Consider the following 21,858-nt stretch of genomic DNA (forward strand, 5'->3'; position numbering starts at 1 on the left):
AATTTAGTAAAAATCAGAATGATGGTATTAGAGGTAATATCTTTGGTCAAAGTCAAGTTTATTGTCATCTACACAAGTACACCTCCAGGAGAACACAAACTTGTCCTATTTTGGATGTTTGCATGCCTCAATGACTTGGAGTTCCATGCTGGCTGGAGTCAGGGCTTTATGCTTTGGCTCTTGGTAGGGTCACCCATGCCAGACAGGTCAAAGGGTAGAGGACAGACTAAGAGTGGTCCACCAGTCCTCCAGGTTCAGGGGGTTCAGCTCAGGTCTAACAACAACTGACTGGTCAAAAAAACAATTGTTATGGAAACAGCAATGAAGAACCATTCTACATCTGAGTGTGACAGTATTCTTGGGTCTACATGCAGGACAGGCACGAGCGACAGTAGTGAAAACTGAGGGGAAGCTACTGACATGATGAAGGAAGATCTGAACACCACACAAGATAGAGGACCTTCATTGCTGCCCTAAGCACCAGCGGAGTGGTGGGCGGTAGGTACACACATGTACAGATGCAATGAAAAACTTACTTAGACCAGCACCACAGGCACATAGCATCAGATACACCACTGATGATAGTCATAGTCATAGTCATAGTCATACTTTATTGATCCCGGGGGAAACTGGTTTTCGTTACAGTTGCACCATAAATAATAAATAGTAATAGAACCGTAAATAGTTAAATAGTAATATGTAAATTATGCCAGGAAATTATGAAATAAGTCCAGGATCAGCCTATCGGCTCAGGGTGTCTGACCCTCCAAGGGAGGCGTTGTAAAGTTTGATGGCCACAGGCAGGAATGACTTCCTACGACACTCTGTGCTGCATCTCAGAGGAATGAGTCTCTGGCTGAATGTACTCCTGTGCCCACCCAGTACATTATGTAGTGGATGGGAGACATTGTCCAAGATGGCATGAAACTTAGACACCATCCTCTTTTCAGACACCACCGTGAGAAAGTCCAGTTCCATCCCCACAACATCACCGGCCTTACAAATGAGTTTGTTGATTCTGTTGGCATCTGCTACCCTCAGCCTGCTGCCCCAGCACACAACAGCAAACATGATCGCACTGGCCACCACAGACTCGTAGACATCCTCAGCAACGTCCAGCAGATGTTAAAGGACCTCAGTCTCCTCAGGAAATAGAGACAGCTCTGACCCTTCTTGTAGACAGCCTCAGTGTTCTTTGACCAGTCCAGTTTATTGTCAATTCGTAACGATGGCCCTGTGGTTCACAGTGTAGACTCTGTGTGAGACGGTGGCTGTCAGAATCAGCACGCTCCCCTCCATGCCCCACCCCACCACCACCACCGCTCTGTAATCGTCATGGTAATCACCTTGTGCATTGAACAAGCACTCTGCATCTGAATTCCCCATGGATCATGGTGGCCCACTCAATTACGACTCACACACAACAAAATCCCTCATGCAGCAGTGGTGGGTGTCTCGGTTTATTCATCAGCTGTTGCAGCATAGGCTGGGGAGCCTTTCCAGTCAGAGTCAATGGCAATGAAGAGAAGTTTATTTTCATCACTTGCAGCAGAATCACAGGCACAGAGCATCAGATACACAACATGCACAAGAACAGAGACCAAACATACACTCAGTAGCCACTTCATTAGTAACACCTATACACTCGCTCATTAATGCAAGTATCTAATCAGCCGATCATGTGGCAGTGACTCAATGCATAAAAGCATGCAGACATGGTCAAGAGGTTCAGTTGTTGTGCAGACCAAACACCAGAATGGGAAATAAATGTAATCTAATTGACTTTGACCGTGGAATGATCATTGGTACCAGACGGGGAGGTTTGAGTATGTCAGAAAATGATGATTTTCACACAACACAACAGTCTCTAGAGTTTAGAGAATGGTGCAAAAAAAAACAACAAAAGCAAATATCCAGTGAGTGACAGTTCTCTGGGTGAAAACATCTTGTTAATGAGAGAGGTCAGAGGAGAATGGTTCAAGCTGACAGGAAGATGACAGTAATTCAAATAACTATATATTTCAACTGTGGTGTGCAGTAGAGCATCTTTGAATGCACAAAATGTCAAATATTGAAGTGGACGGGCTACAGCAGCAGGAGACCAGGAACTTACACCCAGTAGTTGCTGTATAAGGTATAGTGGTTAGCACGAACACATTTAGAACAAAATGTCCGTTGTGTCCTAGCGTTGTTATACTGAAGTGTTACTAGGGTTGTGCTGATTGATTCAGGCTTGAGCAGCTGAGTAGCTTCCTCAATTTCTTTGTCTCAGACCACTCAGGAAATACTCAGCAGGTCAGGCAGCATCTGCAGAGGGAGGAAGAGTCAGCAAGGCTTCAGCTCGGTGGCCATTCACCAGAATTAGGAAAACACATGTTAATGCAGGGGGTTGGAGAGGTGAGAAGGCACGTAGTAAGTGCTGATTTATTGTGCACCCTGGTGAGAATAGGAAGCTGGAGTGCAGTTCCAACCCACGTGTAGGTGGCAGCATGTGGAACACAAAACAAACAGTCGTAGAGGTGTATACAACCGTGAGAAGCATTGATATGATGGATGATCACAATCGTTTTCCCAGGATAGAGGAGTCTAAAATAGAGGGCACAGGATAAGATGGGAGGGGGGAAATTTAAAGGGGTATGTTTTTCACACAGAGCTTGGTGGACACTTGGAACAAATTACCAGGGGAGATGACAGAGGTGTGTAAAATCACAGCGTTTAAAAGATACTTCGACAGGTACAGGTAGAAAGGTTCAGAGGAATATGGGCCAAAGGCAGGCAAATTGCAGGTTAATACACATCAAAGTTGCTGGTGAACACAGCAGGTCAGGCAGCATCTCTAGGAAGAGGTACAGTCGCTCTTCCTAGACTGTACCTCTTCCTAGAGATGCTGCCTGGCCTGCTGCGTTCACCAGCAACTTTGATGTGCGTTGCTTGAATTTCCAGCATCTGCAGAATTCCTGTTGTTTGCAAGTTGCAGGTTAAATGGGACTGATAGGATGCAGACCTGAGCAAGATGGAGTTCAATCTGGAGAAGTGTGAAGTTGAACACAGGGTTAATGGCAGGATTCTTGGCAGTGTGGAGGAACAAAGAGTTCTTGGGGTCCACATCAATAGATCACTTAAAGTAGCTGTTCAAGTAGATAGGGTGGTTAAAAAGGTGTATGGTGTGTTGGGCTTCATTATTCGGGGCACTGAGTTCAAGAGCTGCGAGATAACGTTGCAGCTCTATAAAACCCTGGTTAGATCACACTTAGATGTTAGATGTTAGATGTTAGATGGTTAGATGTAGTACTGTGTTCACATCTTGTCGCCTCATTATAGTGAGGGCGTGGAGATTTACCAGGATGCTTCCTGGATTAGAGAGCATGTCTTGTGATAATAAATTGAGCAAGCTAAGGCTTTTCTCTTTGGAGCAAAGGCGGATGAGGGGTGAATTCATAGAGGATAAGAGGCTTAGACAGAGTGGACACCAGGTACTTTTTTTCCCCATTGTGGAAATGGTTAATATGAGAGGGCATAATTTTAAGGTGATTGGATGGAAGTATAAGGGGCATGTCAGAGGTATGATTTTTACACAGGGAGTGGTGTGGGTGCGTGGAATGCCCTGTCGGGGGTGGTGGCAGAGGCAGACACACGAGGGACACTTCAGAATCAAAATCAGGTTTATTATCACTGGTGTCTGTCAAAAAATTTGTTATTTTGTGACAGAAAGTACAATGCATTACATAATAATAAAAACGTTATTATTACTATTGTGAATTACAGTAGAAGCATTTTTTTTTAAAGTTGAATTAAACAAGTAGTGCAAAAAGAATAAAAGGTTGCCAGGTAGTGTTCATGGGTTCAATATCCATTCGGAAATCTGATGGCAGAGGGGAAGAAGCCGTTCCTGAATTGCTGAGTGTGTGCCTTCAGGCGCCTGTACCTCCTCCCTGATGGTAGAAATGAGAAGAGGGCAGGCCCTGGCTGATGGGGGTCCTTCACGATGGATGCCATCTTTTTGAGGCATCGCTCCTTGAAGACGTCCTGGATGCTGTGGAGGCTCGTGCCCGTGATGAAGCTAACTTTGTACATAACTTTCTGCAGCTTATTTCGATCCTGTATAGCGGTCTCTCCCGCCTCCCTCCATACCGGACAATAATGCAGTCAGTTAGAATGCTCTCCGTGTACATCTGTAGAAATTTGCGAGTGTCTTTCGTGACATACGAAATCTCCTCAAACTCCTCATGAAATGTAGGCGCTGCCGGGCCTTCCTTGTGACCGCTTCAATATATCGGGCCCAGGACAGATCCTCATCTATGACCTTGAAATTTGTCACCCTTTCCACTTGTAATCCCTCGATGAGGACTGGTGTGTGCTCTGTCATCTTACCTTTTCTGAAGTCCACAATCAATTCCTCGGTCTTACTGAGGGTGAGTGCACCGTTGTTGCTGTGACGCCACTCTGTACACCTTCCCGTCGCCATCTGGAATTCCGTCATCAAGTCAGCAAATTTGTAGATGGCGTTTGAGCTGTGCCTCGCCATAGTCATGGCTGTAGAGAGAGTGGAGCATTGGGCTAAGCACGCATCTTTGAGGTGCACCGGTGTAGGTTGTCAGCGATGATGAGATGTTATTTTGGATCCGCACAGACTGAGGATCAGTTGCAGAGGGAGGTGCAGAGACCCAGGTTTTAGAGCTTTTTGATGAGAACTATAGGAATGATTGTGTTAAACGCTGAGCTGTAGTCAATAAACAGCAGCCTGGCGTGCTATTAGTATTGTTTATATCAGGGGTCCCCAACCTTTTTTGCACCGCGGACCGGTTTAATATTGACAATATTCTTGCTGACTGGCCAACCCGGGGGGCGGGGGGTGTTCAAGTAGGGTTAAACTTACCTCAACATGTCTTTTACAGTTAGGGTTCCCAACTTTCTCACTTCCAAATACGGGATAAAAGTAGCAGTCAAATCCCGGGACACTTTACCCCCGGAAAGACTACCATGACCATGAAGCCTTGCGCGTGCACTTGTGTGCGCATGCGTGTACGTGCCGATGTGTGTGTCTCTCTCTCTCTCTCCCCCCCCCCCACAAATCGGTTTTGCCTTCATCTTCCCGACTATACTGTACATACATTATTTCTACTTTATATAGGCTGCGTATTTATCATATCATTCATGCTTTTACTATATGTTAGTGTTATTTATTTTCGGTTTTATGTGTTATTTGGTTTGAGTTGTTAGGTTATTTTTTGGGTCTGGGAACGCTCAGAAATTTTTCCCATATAAATACGGGACAAGGGCGGTCCCGTATGGTACAAAGCAATTTAGCCCAATATACGGGATGTCCCGGCAAATACGGGACAGTTGGCAACCCTATATTCAAGTTCAACAGTGTTTGACAGGGAATGAGGAAAGGTGCAGCTGACTCATATCGTTTCCTCACGGCCCGGAAGCACATGATTTGCTGCCCGTCCGCGGCCCGGTGATTGGGGACCGCTGGTTTATATTATCCAAGGCTGTGATAACAGCCAATGAGGTGGCATCTACTAGAGACCTTTTGTGGCGACAGGCAATTTACAGTGGGTTCAGGTCCTTAGTTAGGCAGGAGTTGATTCTAGCCATGACCAACCTCTCAAAGCATTTCATCGCGGTAGATGTAAGTGCTACTGGACAATAGTCGTTAAGTTAGTTCAACCTGCTGTTAGGCACGGGTGTGATTGTTGCCCTTTTGAAGCAGGTGGGAACTTCCGACTGTAGCAATGAGAGACTGAAAATGTCTGTGAACACCCCTGCCAGTTGGTTGGCACAGAGTTTCAGAGCCCCGCCAGGCACTCCACTGGGTCCTGTCACCTTGCGACGGCTCGCCTTTTGAAAGTCCAACTGACGTCGGCCTCCGAGATAGAGATCACAGGGTCACCAGATGCCGCAGGGATCCGCATTGCTGTAGTTTTATTCTCCCTTTCAAAGGGTGCATAAAAGGCGTTGAGCGCATCCGGGAGAGAAGCATCACAGCCTTTCATGATGTTGGGTTTCGCTTTGTAGGAAGCAATGGCCTACAAACCCTGCCAGAGTTCCGTCTCCAACCTCAATCGGAACTGTTCCTTTGCTCTTGAGATATCCCTCCGTAAGTCGTACCTGGCCCTCCTGGATCACCAGATTTGAATGACACAGATTTAGCCCTCAGCAGACTATCAGTCTAGAGGTTTGTGATGATCTTTGATTCGGGTATGTACGGTATGTTCTCGTAGGCACACACTCATCCACACAGGTTTTAATGAAGTCAGTAACAACTGAGGCGTACTCATTCAGGCTCGAAGATGAATCTCTGAATACAGTCCAGTCCACCGATTCAAAACAGTCCTGCAAGAGACTGTAAGAAACGCTGACACAGGCGGAAGAAAGATGTAGGGCTATGTAGGAGGGAAGAGTCAGACTGATGGATAGCAGGTTAAAAGGTCAGCTCAACATCGTGGGCTGAATGGCCTGTACTGCGCTGTACTGTACTATGTTCTGTTTTAAATGGGACTAGCGCAGGAAAGTGCGGTCAGCACGGACGGGCTGCGCGGAAGGGTCCGTTTCCCCACCCTCAAGCTCGGCGGGCCCAGCGGCATCTCTTTGCAGGTTTCCACACTGAGATGCCGGCCGTTTCTCTGCCTCCACGGATGCTTCCTGGCCCGCCGAGTTCCTCCGACAGTCCGTCTTTTTCCAGATTCCCCCGGTGCCTGCAGCCTCTGGACGGTGGGGAGGCTTCGTGAAACTCTGGGCGCAGGTCTCACGTGGAGCGGTGTAAGTCCCCAGAGACACTGGGAACAGGAGGTGCTGGGGGGAGGTAATTTCCATCTATCATTGCTCCACACTCCCCTTCTCCAGTCATCGGGCTCTTGAATCAGAGGGAATAAATTCACTCAGCTTCATTCACTCCAACACTGAACTTTCCCCACAACCTTTGGACTCATTTTCAAGGTCTCTTCGTCGCATGCTCTCCATACTTACTGCCTATTTATTACATTATATTATATTTATTTCTGAGCTCAACCGGAAGTACGGGCATAGCCAAGCACACTCATTTCTCAATTACTAGGAGCTTTCGGACTATTCTAGTTGTGTTTAGTATTGTGGCTTTCTGGAGATTAACAGATATTGTTATGTAGCCCTAACTGCTTAATGCTATTGTGTAGTGACTCTGGGATGAAGTGAGATGTAGATATTACTATTGGTCATGTTTCACAGTCTTTCAATTTCCTGTTTTAATTCAGCATATTTCTGGTGTTTCTCAGTTATTGATTTCTATATGTTCTCTGTGTTTGGAATGACTATATCTATTAAATAAGTTGCTTTTGCTTGTTTACCCTGTGGTATTATATCCGGATGGTTATTATCGATTGTCCTATCTGTAATAGCGGATCGGTTGTAATATAATTTGTGGTATTCTGACTGTAAATCTGGATCAGGCTTGTATTTATAGTAAGGTGTGATTTCATTTATGCGTTTGTATTTTAAAGCAGGATTTTGATGAATAATGTTTTTTATTATTAATGAATTAATATTTTTGTTTTGTTTATTTTTATTTTTGTATTCGCACAGTTTGTTGCGTTTTGCGCACTGGTTGTTTGTCCATCCTTGTTGTGCGCGGTTTTTATTGATTCCCTTGTGCTCCCTTGCATCTACTGTGAATGCCCACAAGAAAAGGAATCTCATGGTAGTATCTGGTGACATATATATTTGCAAAAGTCTTAGGCACATATATATATCTAGGATGTCTAAGATTTTTACACAGAACTGTAGTGATTTTATGCATTGCACTGTACTGCTCCGCAAAAAAATCATGACATACGTGAGTGATGAAACGCCAAATCCTGACATGGATTTTTATTGTAGACGGAGACTGGAAAGGGGGCAGGGAGAGGGGAAATAATCGTTGGGAAAAGTGGGACGGAGCAGGAAGCATCAGAGAGACATTCTGTAATGATCAATAAGCCATTTGCTTGGAATCAAATTACCCTTGCCTGGTGTCTCAGGGTGTGTTTGCACCCGCGCCACCCCGCCCCTGGCACTCCTTCTCTGCCACCTGCCCCAAGCCCCTCCTGCGGCGCTCCACCATTCCCATCGTTTGCTCCCGGCAGATTTACGAGCTCGATCTCCGCTCAACGTTGACAAATACGTTACTGTGCAAAAGTCTTTGACACACTAGCGCTCTCTCTCGCTCTCTCTCTCTCTCTCTATGTATATATATATATGTAACTTGTACAATATCGTATGTACTTTGATAATGATAATAAATTTACTTTGAATTTGACTATTGAATAGTGTCCGCAACTCAAGGAGCAGCCGCGAGAATTCAGCACCACATAGTCAAGGACAGCACCACCGAGCGTCAGCTCACTTTGTCGCTCAGTATGAAGTTCCTTTCTCTCGCGCTACGTGTACACTGAACCTCCGGCTGTTTGCAGCATCCCCCCTCCCGTCTCGTCCCCTCCCCTCCCCCAGGTATCGCCGCCGGGACAAAAGCAAAGTAGGTCTGGACTCCGTTTGGACCACGGATGAGCGAGTGCTTTAAATTTCGGATTTTGTCTCAACGCCGAACATCGCGGCATTACGCATCAAATAAAACTCGCAAAGTTATCAGTGATTGGGAATGTGAGGGTTCTGGAATCGTACTCGGACGTTCGAGCAGCACCTCATTTTCCGAGACGGACTTGGTCGTTTTCCTCGCCCCGTCATCAGAGTGTCCCTGACCGAACCGGGCAGTCCCAAAGTTCAAAATTCAAAGTAAATTTATAATCAAACAACATATATGTCACCATATACAACCCTGAGATTAACTTTCTTGCGGGTATACTCAATCAATCTAATAACCATAATCGAACCAATGAAAAAAAGGGTGCAAAAGATAAAACAAAACTGTACAAATACAAAAAGAAAGAAAAATACCGATAATAATAAATAAATAAGAAATAAATATCGATATATGAGATAAAGAGTCCTTGAAAGTGTGTCCATAGGTTCTGGGAAAAATTCAGCGATGGGGTGAATGAAGTTATCCCCTTTGGTTGAAGAGCCTGATGGTTGTAGGGTAATAACTGTTCCTGAAACTGGTGGTGTGAGTCCTGAGGCTCCTGTACCTTCTTCCTGATGGCACTGAGAGAAAGACACACTGTGGGCAGTACCGAGGGAGGGACAGAGCGAGAAGACAGCATGGTCTGGGTGGTGGACCCACTTGACACTCCAACACTCCGGGAATGGCAGGTAGCGGAATCTGGAGCGAGATATGCAGAAACTGCAGGAGGAACTCAGCGGGGCGCGTCGAGCAGCATCTGTGGCGGCAAAGACTTAGGCAACTCGGAGGTGAGGTGGGGCTAATTTTAGTCTCCGAAGTTGAGCATCTCGGGTCTTGAATGGCGGGCTTGTGATGATGCTCACTTCCTCACAACCTGCCACCATTGATTACATGCAGGTTAAGGAGGACCGGTGGGGGCGGGGGTGGAGTGGGAGGGGGAATACTGGTCAAGGTCTCTGGGCAAGAGCTGCCACAGATGTTCCTCAAACTTTCCCTGGGACTGCGAAGCTCCACCTGAAATGGAAGATGAACCCTATTTTAATATCCCTGTACTATCCTTCTCATAGTGTGACAGTCCCTCAATATTAGCACCCCCCCCAACAGTGTGACCCTCCCTCAGTACCGGCCCCACAGTGTGACCCTCCTTCAGTACCGCCCCACAGTGTGACCCTCCCTCAGTACCGCCCCCACAGCGTGACCCTCCCTCAGTACCACCCCCACATTGTGACCCTCCCTCAGTAACGCCCCCACAGTGTGCCCCTCCTTCAGTACCGCCCCCACAGTGTGACCCTCCCTCAGTACCACCCCCACAGTGTGACCCTCCCTCGGCACCACCCCCACAGTGTGCCCCTCCTTCAGTACCACCCCCACAGTGTGCCCCTCCCTCGGCACCACCCCCACAGTGTGACCCTCCCTCAGTACCGCCCCCACAGTGTGCCCCTCCCTCAGTACCGCCCCCACAGTGTGACCCTCCTTCAGTACCGCCCCCACAGTGTGACCCTCCCTCAGTACCGCCCCCACAGTGTGCCCCTCCCTCGGCACCGCCCCCACAGTGTGACCCTCCCTCAGTACCACCCCCACAGTGTGACCCTCCCTCAGTACCGCCCCCACAGTGTGACCCTCCCTCGGCACCGCCCCCACAGTGTGACCCTCCCTCAGTACCACCCCCACAGTGTGACCCTCCCTCAGTACCGCCCCCACAGTGTGACCCTCCTTCGGTACCGCCCCCACAGTGTGACCCTCCCTCAGTACCGCCCCCACAATGTGACCCTCCCTCAGTACCGCCCCCACAGTGTGTCTCTATTTGAGTACCGCCCCACAGTGTGCCTCTCCTTCAGTACCGCCCCCACAGTGTGCCCCTCCCTCAGTACCGCCCCCATAATGTGACCCTCCCTCAGTCCAAGGGAAGGGCAAGCGCCGATACAGTTTGGCACCAGTGTCGTCGCAGAGGTTGCCAGAGTGGAGTTGTAAACATCATCCAACTGCCTTCAGGACCCTGGCTCCGGATTTCTTCCTCGGGGTTTACTCCCGAAGCCTTTCCCATGGGTGGGTATGGCCACAAGGCAGCGGGGGTTTAAAAAAAGTTTTCCTTCTCCTTGGCAGCAGAACAGTGCAAAAGCTTTTAAAATCGCTATAAGTTACTGACTGCTGCAAAAAGGTGAATAATGTGATAGTAAACAACAGGAATTCTGCAGATGCTGGGAATTCAAACAACACACATCAAAGTTGCTGGTGAACGCAGCAGGCCAGGCAGCATCTCTAGGAAGAGGTACAGTCGACGTTTCAGGCCGAGACCCTTCGTCAGATGCTGCCTGGCCTGCTGCGTTCACCAGCAACTTTGATACATAATGAGATAGTGTTCACGCTCGGTGCCGACAGCGGGCCCAGAGCCTGTTTCCATGCTGCCCCTCCCTCGGACTCCAAAGGGACGCAGCCGCAATTTCACCCTCCGTTCTCGCCCAAACCCCGGCGTTGTTTGGAGATGAGCCCACAGCCCTCAGGAGTCAGTGGGCGACGGTCGAACCCGCTTCTCTGATCACTCCTTCCCGCACCCCCTCCGTCCACCTCGCAGGCGGCCGAGAATTGAAACTTTGCCGCCACGCTGAGCTGCCGCCTCATCCTGCGGACTTGTGATTGTGGGTCTGGAGTCTGGCCCCACCAGAATGCTTCCGCTGGCGCTCGAGGGGTTAACTTCCAGCGTGCCCGGGAAGGTGTAGTGTGCAACCCCTGTTCCTGTCCAGGTATCTCCCCCGTGTAAAACTTCCCATCCTCCCAGTTCCTGCAGGTTTCACAAGTGCCCTCTTTTCCTCCCCAGCCCCCCTGCTGCCCGCTATCTCCCTCCGCATCTTGCGAGCTGCCCTCGGGTGGTAATGTACCCCAGAGGCAAGCAGTTGAAAGAGGCGATAGAGGACACGGATCTCAGTGAAGACAAAACGAACACACGCACGCACACACATCTTTGCTGGTGAAACTCAGCAGGTCTACGGAGAGAAATAAACAGTGGACGTTTTAGGCAAAGACCCTTCATCAGGTTGGGATTCCTCTGCATAGATGCTGCCTGACCCGCTGAGTTCCTCCAGCATTTTGCGTGTAGTTACAGCGTCTGCGGAACCGTTTGTGTTCAAACAGATATCATCTGACAGGGATACATCCCTCACATAAAATCTACCAACTTCCAAAACCAATGCACGTTCCCACTCGAGGCAGGAAGGCCCATTGCAAGCAAGGAGGGGTGGAGGGTAGGGTGGTGAATCTCAGAGCATTGAAGGTACAGTATAGAGGGAGCTTCATTCTGTATTGAACCGTGTCCGAGGAGTACCAGACGAGGGGGTGGGGACAGAGGACAGACAGGGGATAGGGGATATGGGGATAGGGAGAGAGATAGAGAGATATAGAGTAGTGGAAGGGGAGGGGAGAAAATAAAAGAAAGCCCCTCCACCCCCCCATTATCATATTTCTGAACGGACCATGAACAACTTTTATTGTGCTGCTCATTTATTTTGTAATTCATTGTAATTTTGTATACACACCCAAATGTAATGGTGAAATTGTATAAGGCATTGGTGAGGCCAAATCTGGAGTATTGTGTACAGTTCTGGTCACCGAATTATAGGAAAGATGTCAATAAAATTGAGAGAGTACAGAGGAGATTTACTAAAATGTTGCCTGGGTTTCATCTCCTAAGTTACAGAGAAAGGTTGAACAAGTTAGGTCTTTATTCTCTGGAGCGTAGAAGGTTGAGGGGGGATTTGATAGAGGTGTTTAAAATTATGAGGGGGATTGATGGAGTTGACGTGGATAGGCTTTTTCCATTGAGAGTGGGGAAGATTCAAACAAGAGGACACGAGTTGAGAGTTAAAGGGCAAAAGTTTAGGGGTAACATGAGGGGGAACTTCTTTACTCAGAGAGTGGTAGCTGTGTGGAACGAGCTTCCAGCAGAAGTGGTTGAGGCAGGTTCTATGTTGTCGTTTAAAGTTAAATTGGATAGATATATGGACGGGAAAGGAATGGAGGGTTATGGGCTGAGTGCGGGTCGGTGGGACTAGGTGAGAGTAAGCGTTCGGCACGGAGTAGAAAGGCCGAGATGGCCTGTTTCCGTGCTGTAATTGTTATATGATTATATATGGTTAAAATACTGGAGGAACTCAGCAGGTCAGGCAGCATCTATGGAAAGGAGTGAACAGTCAATATTTGGGGTCGAGACCCTTCATCGGAACTGAGAAAGGGGGCTGACACCAGAATAACAAGGTGGTGGGGGTGGGGGTGAAGGACAGCAAGCTGGAAGGCAATAGGTAAGACAGATGCGTGGGAAAGTTAAAGAGCTGGAGAGGAAGGAGTCTGATAGGAGACTCTAACTAGCTCTTCCTTCAGTTAGTCCTGACGAAGGGTCTCGGCCCGAAACGTCGACTGTACCTCTTCCTAGAGATGCTGCCTGGCCTGCTGCGTTCACCAGCAACTTTTATGTGTGTTTATTGAGTATAAGAGTTGGAATGTTATGGTAAGGTTGTATAAGGCATTGGTGAGGCCAGATTTGGAGTATTGTGTGCAGTTTTGGTCATCAAATTACAGGAAGGATATTAATAAGGTTGAAAGAGTGCAGAGAAGGTTTACAAGGATGTTGCCGGGACTTGAGAAACTCAGTTACAGAGAAAGGTTGAGTAGGTTAGGACTTTATTCCCTGGAGTGTAGAAGAATGAGGGGAGATTTGATAAAGGTATATAAAATTATGATGGGTATTGATAGAGTGAATGCAAGCAGGCTTTTTCCACTGAGGCAAGGGGGAAAAAAAAAACCAGAGGACATGGGTTAAGGGTGAGGGGGGAAAAGTTTAAAGGGAACACTGGGGGGGCTTCTTCACACAGAGTGGTGGGAGTGTGGAATGAGCCGCCAGATGAAGTGGTAAATGTGGGCTCACTTTTAACATTTAAGAAAAACTTGGACAGGTACATGGATGGGAGGTGTTTGGAGGGATATGGTCCAGGTGCAGGTCAGTGGGACTAGGCAGAAAAATGGTTTGGCACAGCCAAGAAGGGCCAAAATGCCTGTTTCCGTGCTGTAATGTTCTATGGTTCCATGTTGTACGTTCAGATATGCATTTCTGCACACCAGTGGTTTAATGCATGGTTATTTGAGTTACTGTCACTGCCTTGTCAGATTGAACCAGTCTGGCCATTCTCCTCTGACTGCTCTCATTAACGAGGCGTTTTCACCCACAGAACTGCTGCTCACTGGATGTTTTTTGTTCTTCACACCATTCTCTGTAAACTCTAGAATCTGTAGTGCGTGGGGATGTAATCCAAGGAGATGAGCAGTTTCTGAGAGACTCAAACCATCCCTTTGGGCATCAACAACCACACCACAGCCAAAGTCACTCAGATTACATTTCTTCTTCATTCTGATATTTGGTCTGAGCAACAACTGAACCTATCGGCCATGTCTTCATGCTTTTGTGTATTGAGTTGCTGGCACACGATTGACTAATTAGATATTTGCATTAACAAGGTGTACCTAATAAAGTGGCCACTGAGTGCAAAGCTAATCTTTAAATCTTTATAAAATAAAACATTTCTACACCAGTTTTCTTAAAAGATGAACATAGATTTATTCTGGTGGAGTTAATGGAACAGAACAAGACTACTTGTTACAAAAAACAAAATTTTGTAAAAATGGAGCTTATATATATACACACACACACGCAGTAAAGTAACACGTAGCACCCTACCCCACCCACTTCTACCACCCCCCCAAACAAAATAGGTTCACTAACAAACGCTGGGATCAGGCGGTTTGACATGCCATGCATTTCCGCTAAAATGTGGGGTCACTTTCGCTCAAAGCCTCACAGCACTGGGTGCTCTGGTTCGCTTCATGAAGGATTCCGTAGGTTTAGAGCAACAACTCCCCACACCTAGTGACGGCAAGAAGCAGGAACCACAGGGGCCATGGCACAGCCACCGGCCTCCGGGGAAGGTACCCTCTGCATGTCCCTCCCTCAACACCACCCTCCCTCCCTCCCATTTGTTACCTCACACAAACAGAGGGGGCTGGATGCTTCAGCACTGACAGGCACCTTCAACTGGATGGCAAAAAAAAAACATAAGTCATTTTCACAAACTTAAGTTTTGGGCCCCATATCTATGGATACTGACATTGGGGAGGGTCCAAAACAGATTCATAAGAATGATCCCGGGAATGAAAGGGTTAATGTACATGGAGCATTTGATGCCTTTGGGACCACACTCACTGGAGTTAAAATTAATGAAGGAGCATCTCACTCAAACTTATTGAATACTGTACGACCTAGACAGAGTGGAAATGTACTGCACCCCAGAATTATACAGAGACAGACTTGTCCCCATCAGTACATAACACTGGTGCTACACAGAGACAGACCCGTCCTCACCGGTACTGTACCTCAGTGTTATACAATGACAGACCTGTCCCCACTAGTATGTAACACAGTGTTATACAGAGACCTGTCCCTGCCGGTAACATTGTAACCCATCGGTATATAACATGGTGTTATATAGAGACAGACCTGTCCTCACCGGTACTGTACCCATGTTATACAGTGACAGACCCGTCCCCACTAGTACATAACACGGTTATACAATGACAGACCCGTCCTCACCAGTACCGTACCCATGTTATACAATGACAGACCTGTTCCCACTAGTACGTAACAGTGTTATACAGTGACAGACCCGTCCCCACCAGTACTGTACCCCAGTGTTATACAGTGACAGACCCATCCTCACCAGTACTGTACCCCGTTATACAATGACAGACCTGTCCCCACTAGTACGTAACACGGTGTTATACAGTGACAGACCCATCCTCACCAGTACTGCACCCAGTGACAGACCTGTCTCCACTCATACTGTACAGTGGCAGATTATTGTGGGAAGGGTTCATTAACCAGGAGAAATTAAACTTCTGCAAACAAATCACTGACGCTTTAATTAGCTCTGGGCCAAAATTCTGCCCCTCTGTCCCAGTCTGTGGTGCTCCAGCTCTCTTGTTGCGGTCTGAAGTGGCTGAAGGGGAACTAACATGGACTCGGTGAAAGCCTGCTGATAAGGAAGGGCTCCCGGGGCTAGAAGTGTAGCACAAGTCCAAAAAGCTGGGAGTGACTCTGTAACCGGAGGCAGGGAGGAGGGATTCAAAGTAGGCGTGAAGTGCAGTCTGACACCTCAGACATCGGAAAGTGTCAGCCGAGGAAGTCCATCATTAACATCAGGTGCCGTGCCCAGTTTGAGCTTTGACTGCCATGGCCCACACACTCCTGTTTCGGGTCAAGTGGATCAATTCATTGGTATTCATTCCCAGTTCTCTGGCTGCTGTCTCCATCATCATTTGTCTTTGTCTTCCTCTTGCTTTCTTCCCTTCAATCTTTCCTATAGCTACCGAGGAAGTCCAGGCTCAGGAAATGCAAGCAGAAAGCGGTGATTTTCACACTTGGTCCGACCGGTGCCACTAATTTACACTGATTAGCCTCCACAGTGATGGGGTAGTCTTTGGGGAGGACTTGGCACGTTGACTCCCAGGAACTGAACTCTGCCAACCTCCATCTCCCAGCAGCAGAGAAACGGGAAAGTAAATGCTTCTAAATGCCCAAGACTCAATCATAACCAAAATTATGATTGAGTAATACAAAATTATGAGGGGTATAGACAGGGCAAATGCAAGCAGGTTATTTTCCAGAGATTGTGTGAGACTTGAACTAGAGGTCGTGGCTTAAGCGTGAAAGGTGAAATGTTTAAGGGTAACATGAAGAGGAACTTCTTCACTCAGAGGGTGATAAAGGTATAGAACGAGCTGCAGGTGGATGTGGGTTTGGTTCGATTTCAGCATTTATGAGAAAGTTGGACAGGTACAGTGCTTGGATGGGAGGGGTCTGGAAGGCTATGGTCCAGGTGCAGGCCAGTGGGACTAGGCAGATTAATAGTTCGGCACAGACTAGATGGGCTGAAGGGCCTATTTTTGTGCTACAGTGTTCTATGACTCTATTAACGCTCTATTTAAATGGTTACTCCCATTTCTCAACTCAAAATTAACCCTGCGCTAACAGAGAGAGAGTACACCATCGTGTTGAAGCAGGAATTCCCTCCACCCTCCAAGGACCTTCCTACCCAGCAGAACTGTCAACCCGAGCTAAGGACTGCGTGTGAAAAAGGCACCCACCCCACCCCACTCTTAACCCAAGTAACTCTCTTTAAATTGTCTATATCATTGGATTTAAACTATATTCGATTATAAACATTTTACAGATTTATAAAGGAACTTCTGGAATTATATGCACTTCTCTTTAAAAGTTGTGTGCATGTGTGTGTGTGTGTTTGTTTAAACTCTCTACAACCTCTGTACAGAAATGTTCCCCGATTCACCCCAACGCAGCCCTGAAGGATCAGCTACGCCTCGCTCTTCATGAAACTTTTCTCCTCCGAAGGCTTCTGGATCCAGTTTCCATAGTTCATCTGCTCCAGGGCTTTGAAAAACAAGGTCCGGGCGTTTTGGAAGTCCGCGGCTGCCTCCTTGGCGTCCGAGTAGGAGGCCAATCCCAGCAGGTCCTGGCGCCCAGTCTTGGCACACAGCTGGCGGAACAGATCATACAGGTTGCTTTTGGACACGCGGGAGATGTCCAGCTGGGGTCTGGATTGGGCAGAGAAGTAAAGAAAAAGATTCGCTTGTCTCATGTACTGATGGCAGCCTAACCAAACTTCTCCCTTACATCTATTGACCTTCAGAAGTTACCCCAGTGCCACTGCTGCCAGGGTAGTATGTCAGGGAAAGCTCTAGATAAAAGTGTTCAGCAGAAGCTACTCTCTCCCCACCCACCTGCTAAAGGATCCCTGGCCACCACTTTGAAGAGGAGGATGGCTCCCCCTGCTCTTCTGGTTGCTGTTTCACCGCTCCACCAACTCAAGGGTAGGAGAATGAGTGGAGTTTTGATAGAGGTATACACAATTATGAGGTGTATGCAAGCAGCCTTTTCCCACTGAGGTTGGGTAGGACTAGAACGTCAAATGTTAAAAGTGAAAGGTGAAATACTAAGTAGAACCGGAGAGTGGTGAGAGTGTGGGAGGAGCTGCCAGTGGAAATAGTGGATGTGGGTTCGATTTCAACATGCAAGAGGAATTTTTGATAGGTACGTGGATGGGAGGGATACAGAGGGCTATGGTCAGGGTGCAGATTGATGGGACTAGGCTTTAGCCAGATAGGCTGAAGGGCCCGTTTCTGTGCTGCAGTGTTAATTATGGGAGACTCAGCTGGATCTTGATTAGACTTGGTGCAGAGGATATTTAAGAGCGAGTTGTGTAAAGGTATAGATAGGGTAGAGTGGTAAACTTCCTCCCTTATCAGAGGTAGATGAAACCTTTGACAAGGCAGCACGTTAGCGTAATGCTATTACAGCGCCAGTGACCAGGGTTCAGTTCCTCCACGTCTATAAGGAGTTTGTACATTGTGACCCTGTGGGTTTCCTCTGGGTGCTCTGGTTTCCTTCCACATTCCACACACATATACAGATTAGCAAGTCAATTGGTCACACGGCTGGGGTGAGTGAGTTGGAAGGGCCTGATACGGTACATACATACATACATAAATAAATAAATAAATAAATAGCTAGCTAACTAACAAACCAACCACAGCCTCAAATTCAGGGGAAAGGGGGATGAGATTCAGACGGGATCTGAGGGGGGCCTTCTTCACCCAGAGAGGACTGGAACACACTGCGGTGAAAGCAGTCACTGACAGCATTGAACATGTTATCACCTGAGCACTTGAATTCTGCCAGGTAGAGAAGGTGGTGGACCAAGAGCTGGGGGTTGGGATTAAAACTGCTGGTCAGTATTGACAGAATGGGCCGAATGGAACTGAGATTCTTACAAGAGACCGTGCCTCAGAAATGTTTGGGTGGGTGGTGGAAACGCGCTGAAATGACACACAGAAAATGCCGGCGGAACACAGCAGGTCAGGCAGCATCTATTTCAGAGCCAGCAATCACCGATTGGGATTCAATTCCTGCCACTATCTGTAAGGTGTTTATGATGTTCTCCTTGTGTTTGTGTGGGTTTTCTCTACGTGCTCCAGTTTCCTCCCACATTCAAAATATGTACAGTTATGGTCAGTGAGATGTGGGCATGCTATGTTGGTGGTGGAAGTGTGCTTTGCGGGCTGCCACCAGCACATCATCTTCGGGTTGTGTTGGGGCATTGACACAAACAACTCGTTTCGCTGTGCACGTTTTGATATACTCATGATAAATAAAGCTAATCGCTGTGTTTATAAGATGCACTGTAGTGTGGGTATCAGGCATCATGGGCCTTGGTGTGACTGGCTCCCAGCTCAGAGGGGTTGACAGAACATTACACTGGGACAACACGTTAACCAAACTGTGTGTACTTTACCCATCTACTTTCCCCTTGGTTCCATCCAGGACCTCCACCTCAGACCCATCCGCCAGGGACCAGTTCACACTAGACTCCTTCGTTTTCCCAGTCTGCCGCGTCGAGTCGTACACGCTGACCCGGCCGATCTGCGAATCAGAACTTATAATCAGTCCCGTGCCGCGGGAGAGGGCGAGGCAGCACAGATGTCCAAACCTTCGTGGGACCTATCACTGTGTCCCGGTCCCAGCAGGGACCAGGACTTCCCAGCTCTCTCCTCAACCCAACCCTCTCGGCTTTCTACCAATCCATCGCACGTCTCCCCTCCACATGCCAATCCACCACAGCCCTCTCAACTACCCTCCACTACTCCTGGCACCCTACCCCACCCTTCTTATTTTCTCCCCACCCCTACTCCCTTCCCTACCCTTCCCAGCTACAGTCTATTACTCTTTCCTTCCTCCCCTCTCTGCACTCCACCCCTCAAACTTGTCCTCATTCCCCCCCTTCTCCTCCCTTCCCCAACCCCTTTCCTCTCCCCTTCCCATCCCATCTCTCCCAGTTATCCTCCATGCTTCCTCTCCACGGCACCACACTTTTTTGCACCTAACCCCGTCTCCTCCCCATCCCACGCCATCTGCGCTCTCCTCCACCCCACACGCCCCCCTCTTTTCACCCCATCCCTCTCAGCTTTCCAGCCCCACTGGTACTGTACCCCAGTGTTATACAGTGACAGTCCCGTCCCCACCGGTACTGTACCCCGGTGTTATACAGTGACAAACCCATCCCTACCAGTACTGTACCCCGGTGTTATACAGTGACAAACCCACCCCTACCAGTACTGTACCCCAGTGTTGTACAGCAGGGGTCCCCAACCTTTTTTGCACTGCAGACCGGATTAATATTGACAATATTCTTGCGGACCGGCCGACCAGGGGTGTGGGTAGGGTTGCCAACGGACAAGAGTAGCAGTCAAATATGTTGGGTTTACCCCCAGAAAGACTACAATGACCATGAAACCTTGCGCGGGCACCAGTGCGCATGTGTGTACGAGCCGATTCTTTTTCCTACAAATCGTTTTTGGCAATTCTGTTCCGGGGTGGTGGGGGGGGGGGGGGTTGTTAATCACGACCATAATATAGGTGATAAGTGGTTAATATACTCAATTTCGTTTCTGAAAGGGTTTATATAACGAATTTAATATTAAACACACCACGCATATTTTCCTCGCATGAATATAGTGATAAGTCAATTATCAGGGGAGGACAGGGGAGCTTGAAGTAAGTATTGAACGAACTTCCAGTAGAAGTGGTAGAGGCAGGTTCGATATTATCATTTAAAGAAAAATTGGATAGGTATATGGGCAGGAAAGGAATGGAGGGTTATGGGCTGAGTGCAGGTCGGTGGGACTAGGTGAGAGTAGTGTTCAGCACGGACTAGAAGGGCAGGGATGGTCTGTTTCCGTGCTGTAATTGTTATATGGTTATATAAGTCAATAGCATCATAACATTTTAAGTCATGTTTGGGTATTAAACACACAGCACATATTTTTCCCATATGAACATATAAAATCATTGCAACACACCAATATCGCTGAATCGGTGGGAGCCCTGGGCTTGTTTTCCTGCAACAAGACGGTGCCATCAGGAGTGATGGGAGACAGCGATACTTGAAGGGGGTTCCCTATGTCCAGTCTATTCCGCAATTTGGTTTTCGTTGCATTCATTGCAGAGATATGAAGGAAATGTAAGCAACGTTTTCAGTGCTTTCATGGCTATCTCAGGATATTTAGCCTTGACTTTGATCCAGAATGCCGGCAGAGATGTTATGTCAAACATACTTCTCAGCCCTCTGTCATTTGCAAGCTCGAGGAGTTGATCTCCTTCCCGCTCTGACATGGATGACGCGTGGGTCACAACCTCGCATGTGTAAGGACCTCGCGTGTGTTCACGCTCAACAGTGGGTGTGACGGAATGAGGAAAGGTGCAGCTGACTCATATCGCCAAATCATATCGTTTCCTCGCGGCCCGGTAGCTCATGCTTTGCGGCCCGGTGGTTGGGGACCGCTGTTGTACAGTAACAGACCCATCCCCACCGGTACTGTACCCGTGTTAAACAGCGACAGACCATCCCCACCAGTACTGTACCCCAGTGTTATACAGTGACAGACCCATCCCCAACGGTACTGTACCCCAGTGTTACAGTGACAGACCATCCCCACCAGTACTGTACCCATGTTATACAGTGACAGACCCATCCCCACCAGTAATGTACCCGTGTTATACAGTGACAGACCCATCCCCACCAGTAATGTACCCGTATTATACAGTGAACAGACCAGTCCCCACTGATACTGTACCCCAGTGTTAAACAGTGTCAGAGCTCGTATTAAACAATGAACATTGTGTGTTGGATTAGGGATCTAAGTGACACAGAGCTACAGGTGTGATATTGGGAAGCCCCCCTCCCTGTCCACCCTGACTGCAGCAACAGAATGCACACTCACCTGCGGGTGATTCAGCGTGTACGGATAAGGTAGAGATGTTCGAAACTCATCACCATCCCTGGACATGCGACAGCAGACTGCGCGCGCCAGGTGCCCGTGGCTGTACAGGTAGCCTGCAGGTGGGAAGGACGGAAACGGTTCACCTGGACCATATCAGTAAATTCACCTATTACCCATCCAGCTCATGCTCCTCCCCCTCCCCACCAGCCTTTTACTCGCTGTTTGCTCTCTCTCCTTCTCCAGTCCTGATGAGGATCTCAGCCCCAAATGTCAACTGTTTATTTCCTACCTTAGATGCTGCCTGACTCTGTGTGAGTGCGTGTCTGTGTTACTCCAGCTGAGATCTCGCTGAAAATTTGTGTACAGGTCTATTATTCATCACTGGCAGAAGTTGAGAAATGTATTGACTTTGCATCAGCAGTACAATG

At 48.0% G+C, this 21,858-nt stretch overlaps 1 protein-coding gene across 3 annotated transcripts in view; it reads right to left on the minus strand.

The window, feature by feature from the left end:
* Positions 1-14,138: 14,138 nt before the first annotated feature.
* adar (adenosine deaminase RNA specific) overlaps positions 14,139-21,858 on the minus strand; it is a 110,362-nt gene continuing 102,642 nt past the window's right edge. For 2 of the 3 annotated variants that reach the window (XM_072282127.1, XM_072282117.1), the window contains exons 13-15: positions 21,431-21,543; positions 18,946-19,073; positions 14,139-17,188 (exon numbers count right to left, since the gene is read on the minus strand). In XM_072282127.1, the coding sequence (XP_072138228.1) occupies positions 16,948-17,188; positions 18,946-19,073; positions 21,431-21,543 (482 nt within the window). In that variant the 3' untranslated portion in view covers positions 14,139-16,947. The remainder of the gene's footprint in view (positions 17,189-18,945; positions 19,074-21,430; positions 21,544-21,858) is intronic. The other variant, XM_072282108.1, reaches the window with a different exon arrangement.

Source organism: Mobula birostris, chromosome 2, assembly GCF_030028105.1.
Source record: "Mobula birostris isolate sMobBir1 chromosome 2, sMobBir1.hap1, whole genome shotgun sequence".
Lineage (NCBI taxonomy): Eukaryota > Metazoa > Chordata > Chondrichthyes > Myliobatiformes > Myliobatidae > Mobula > Mobula birostris.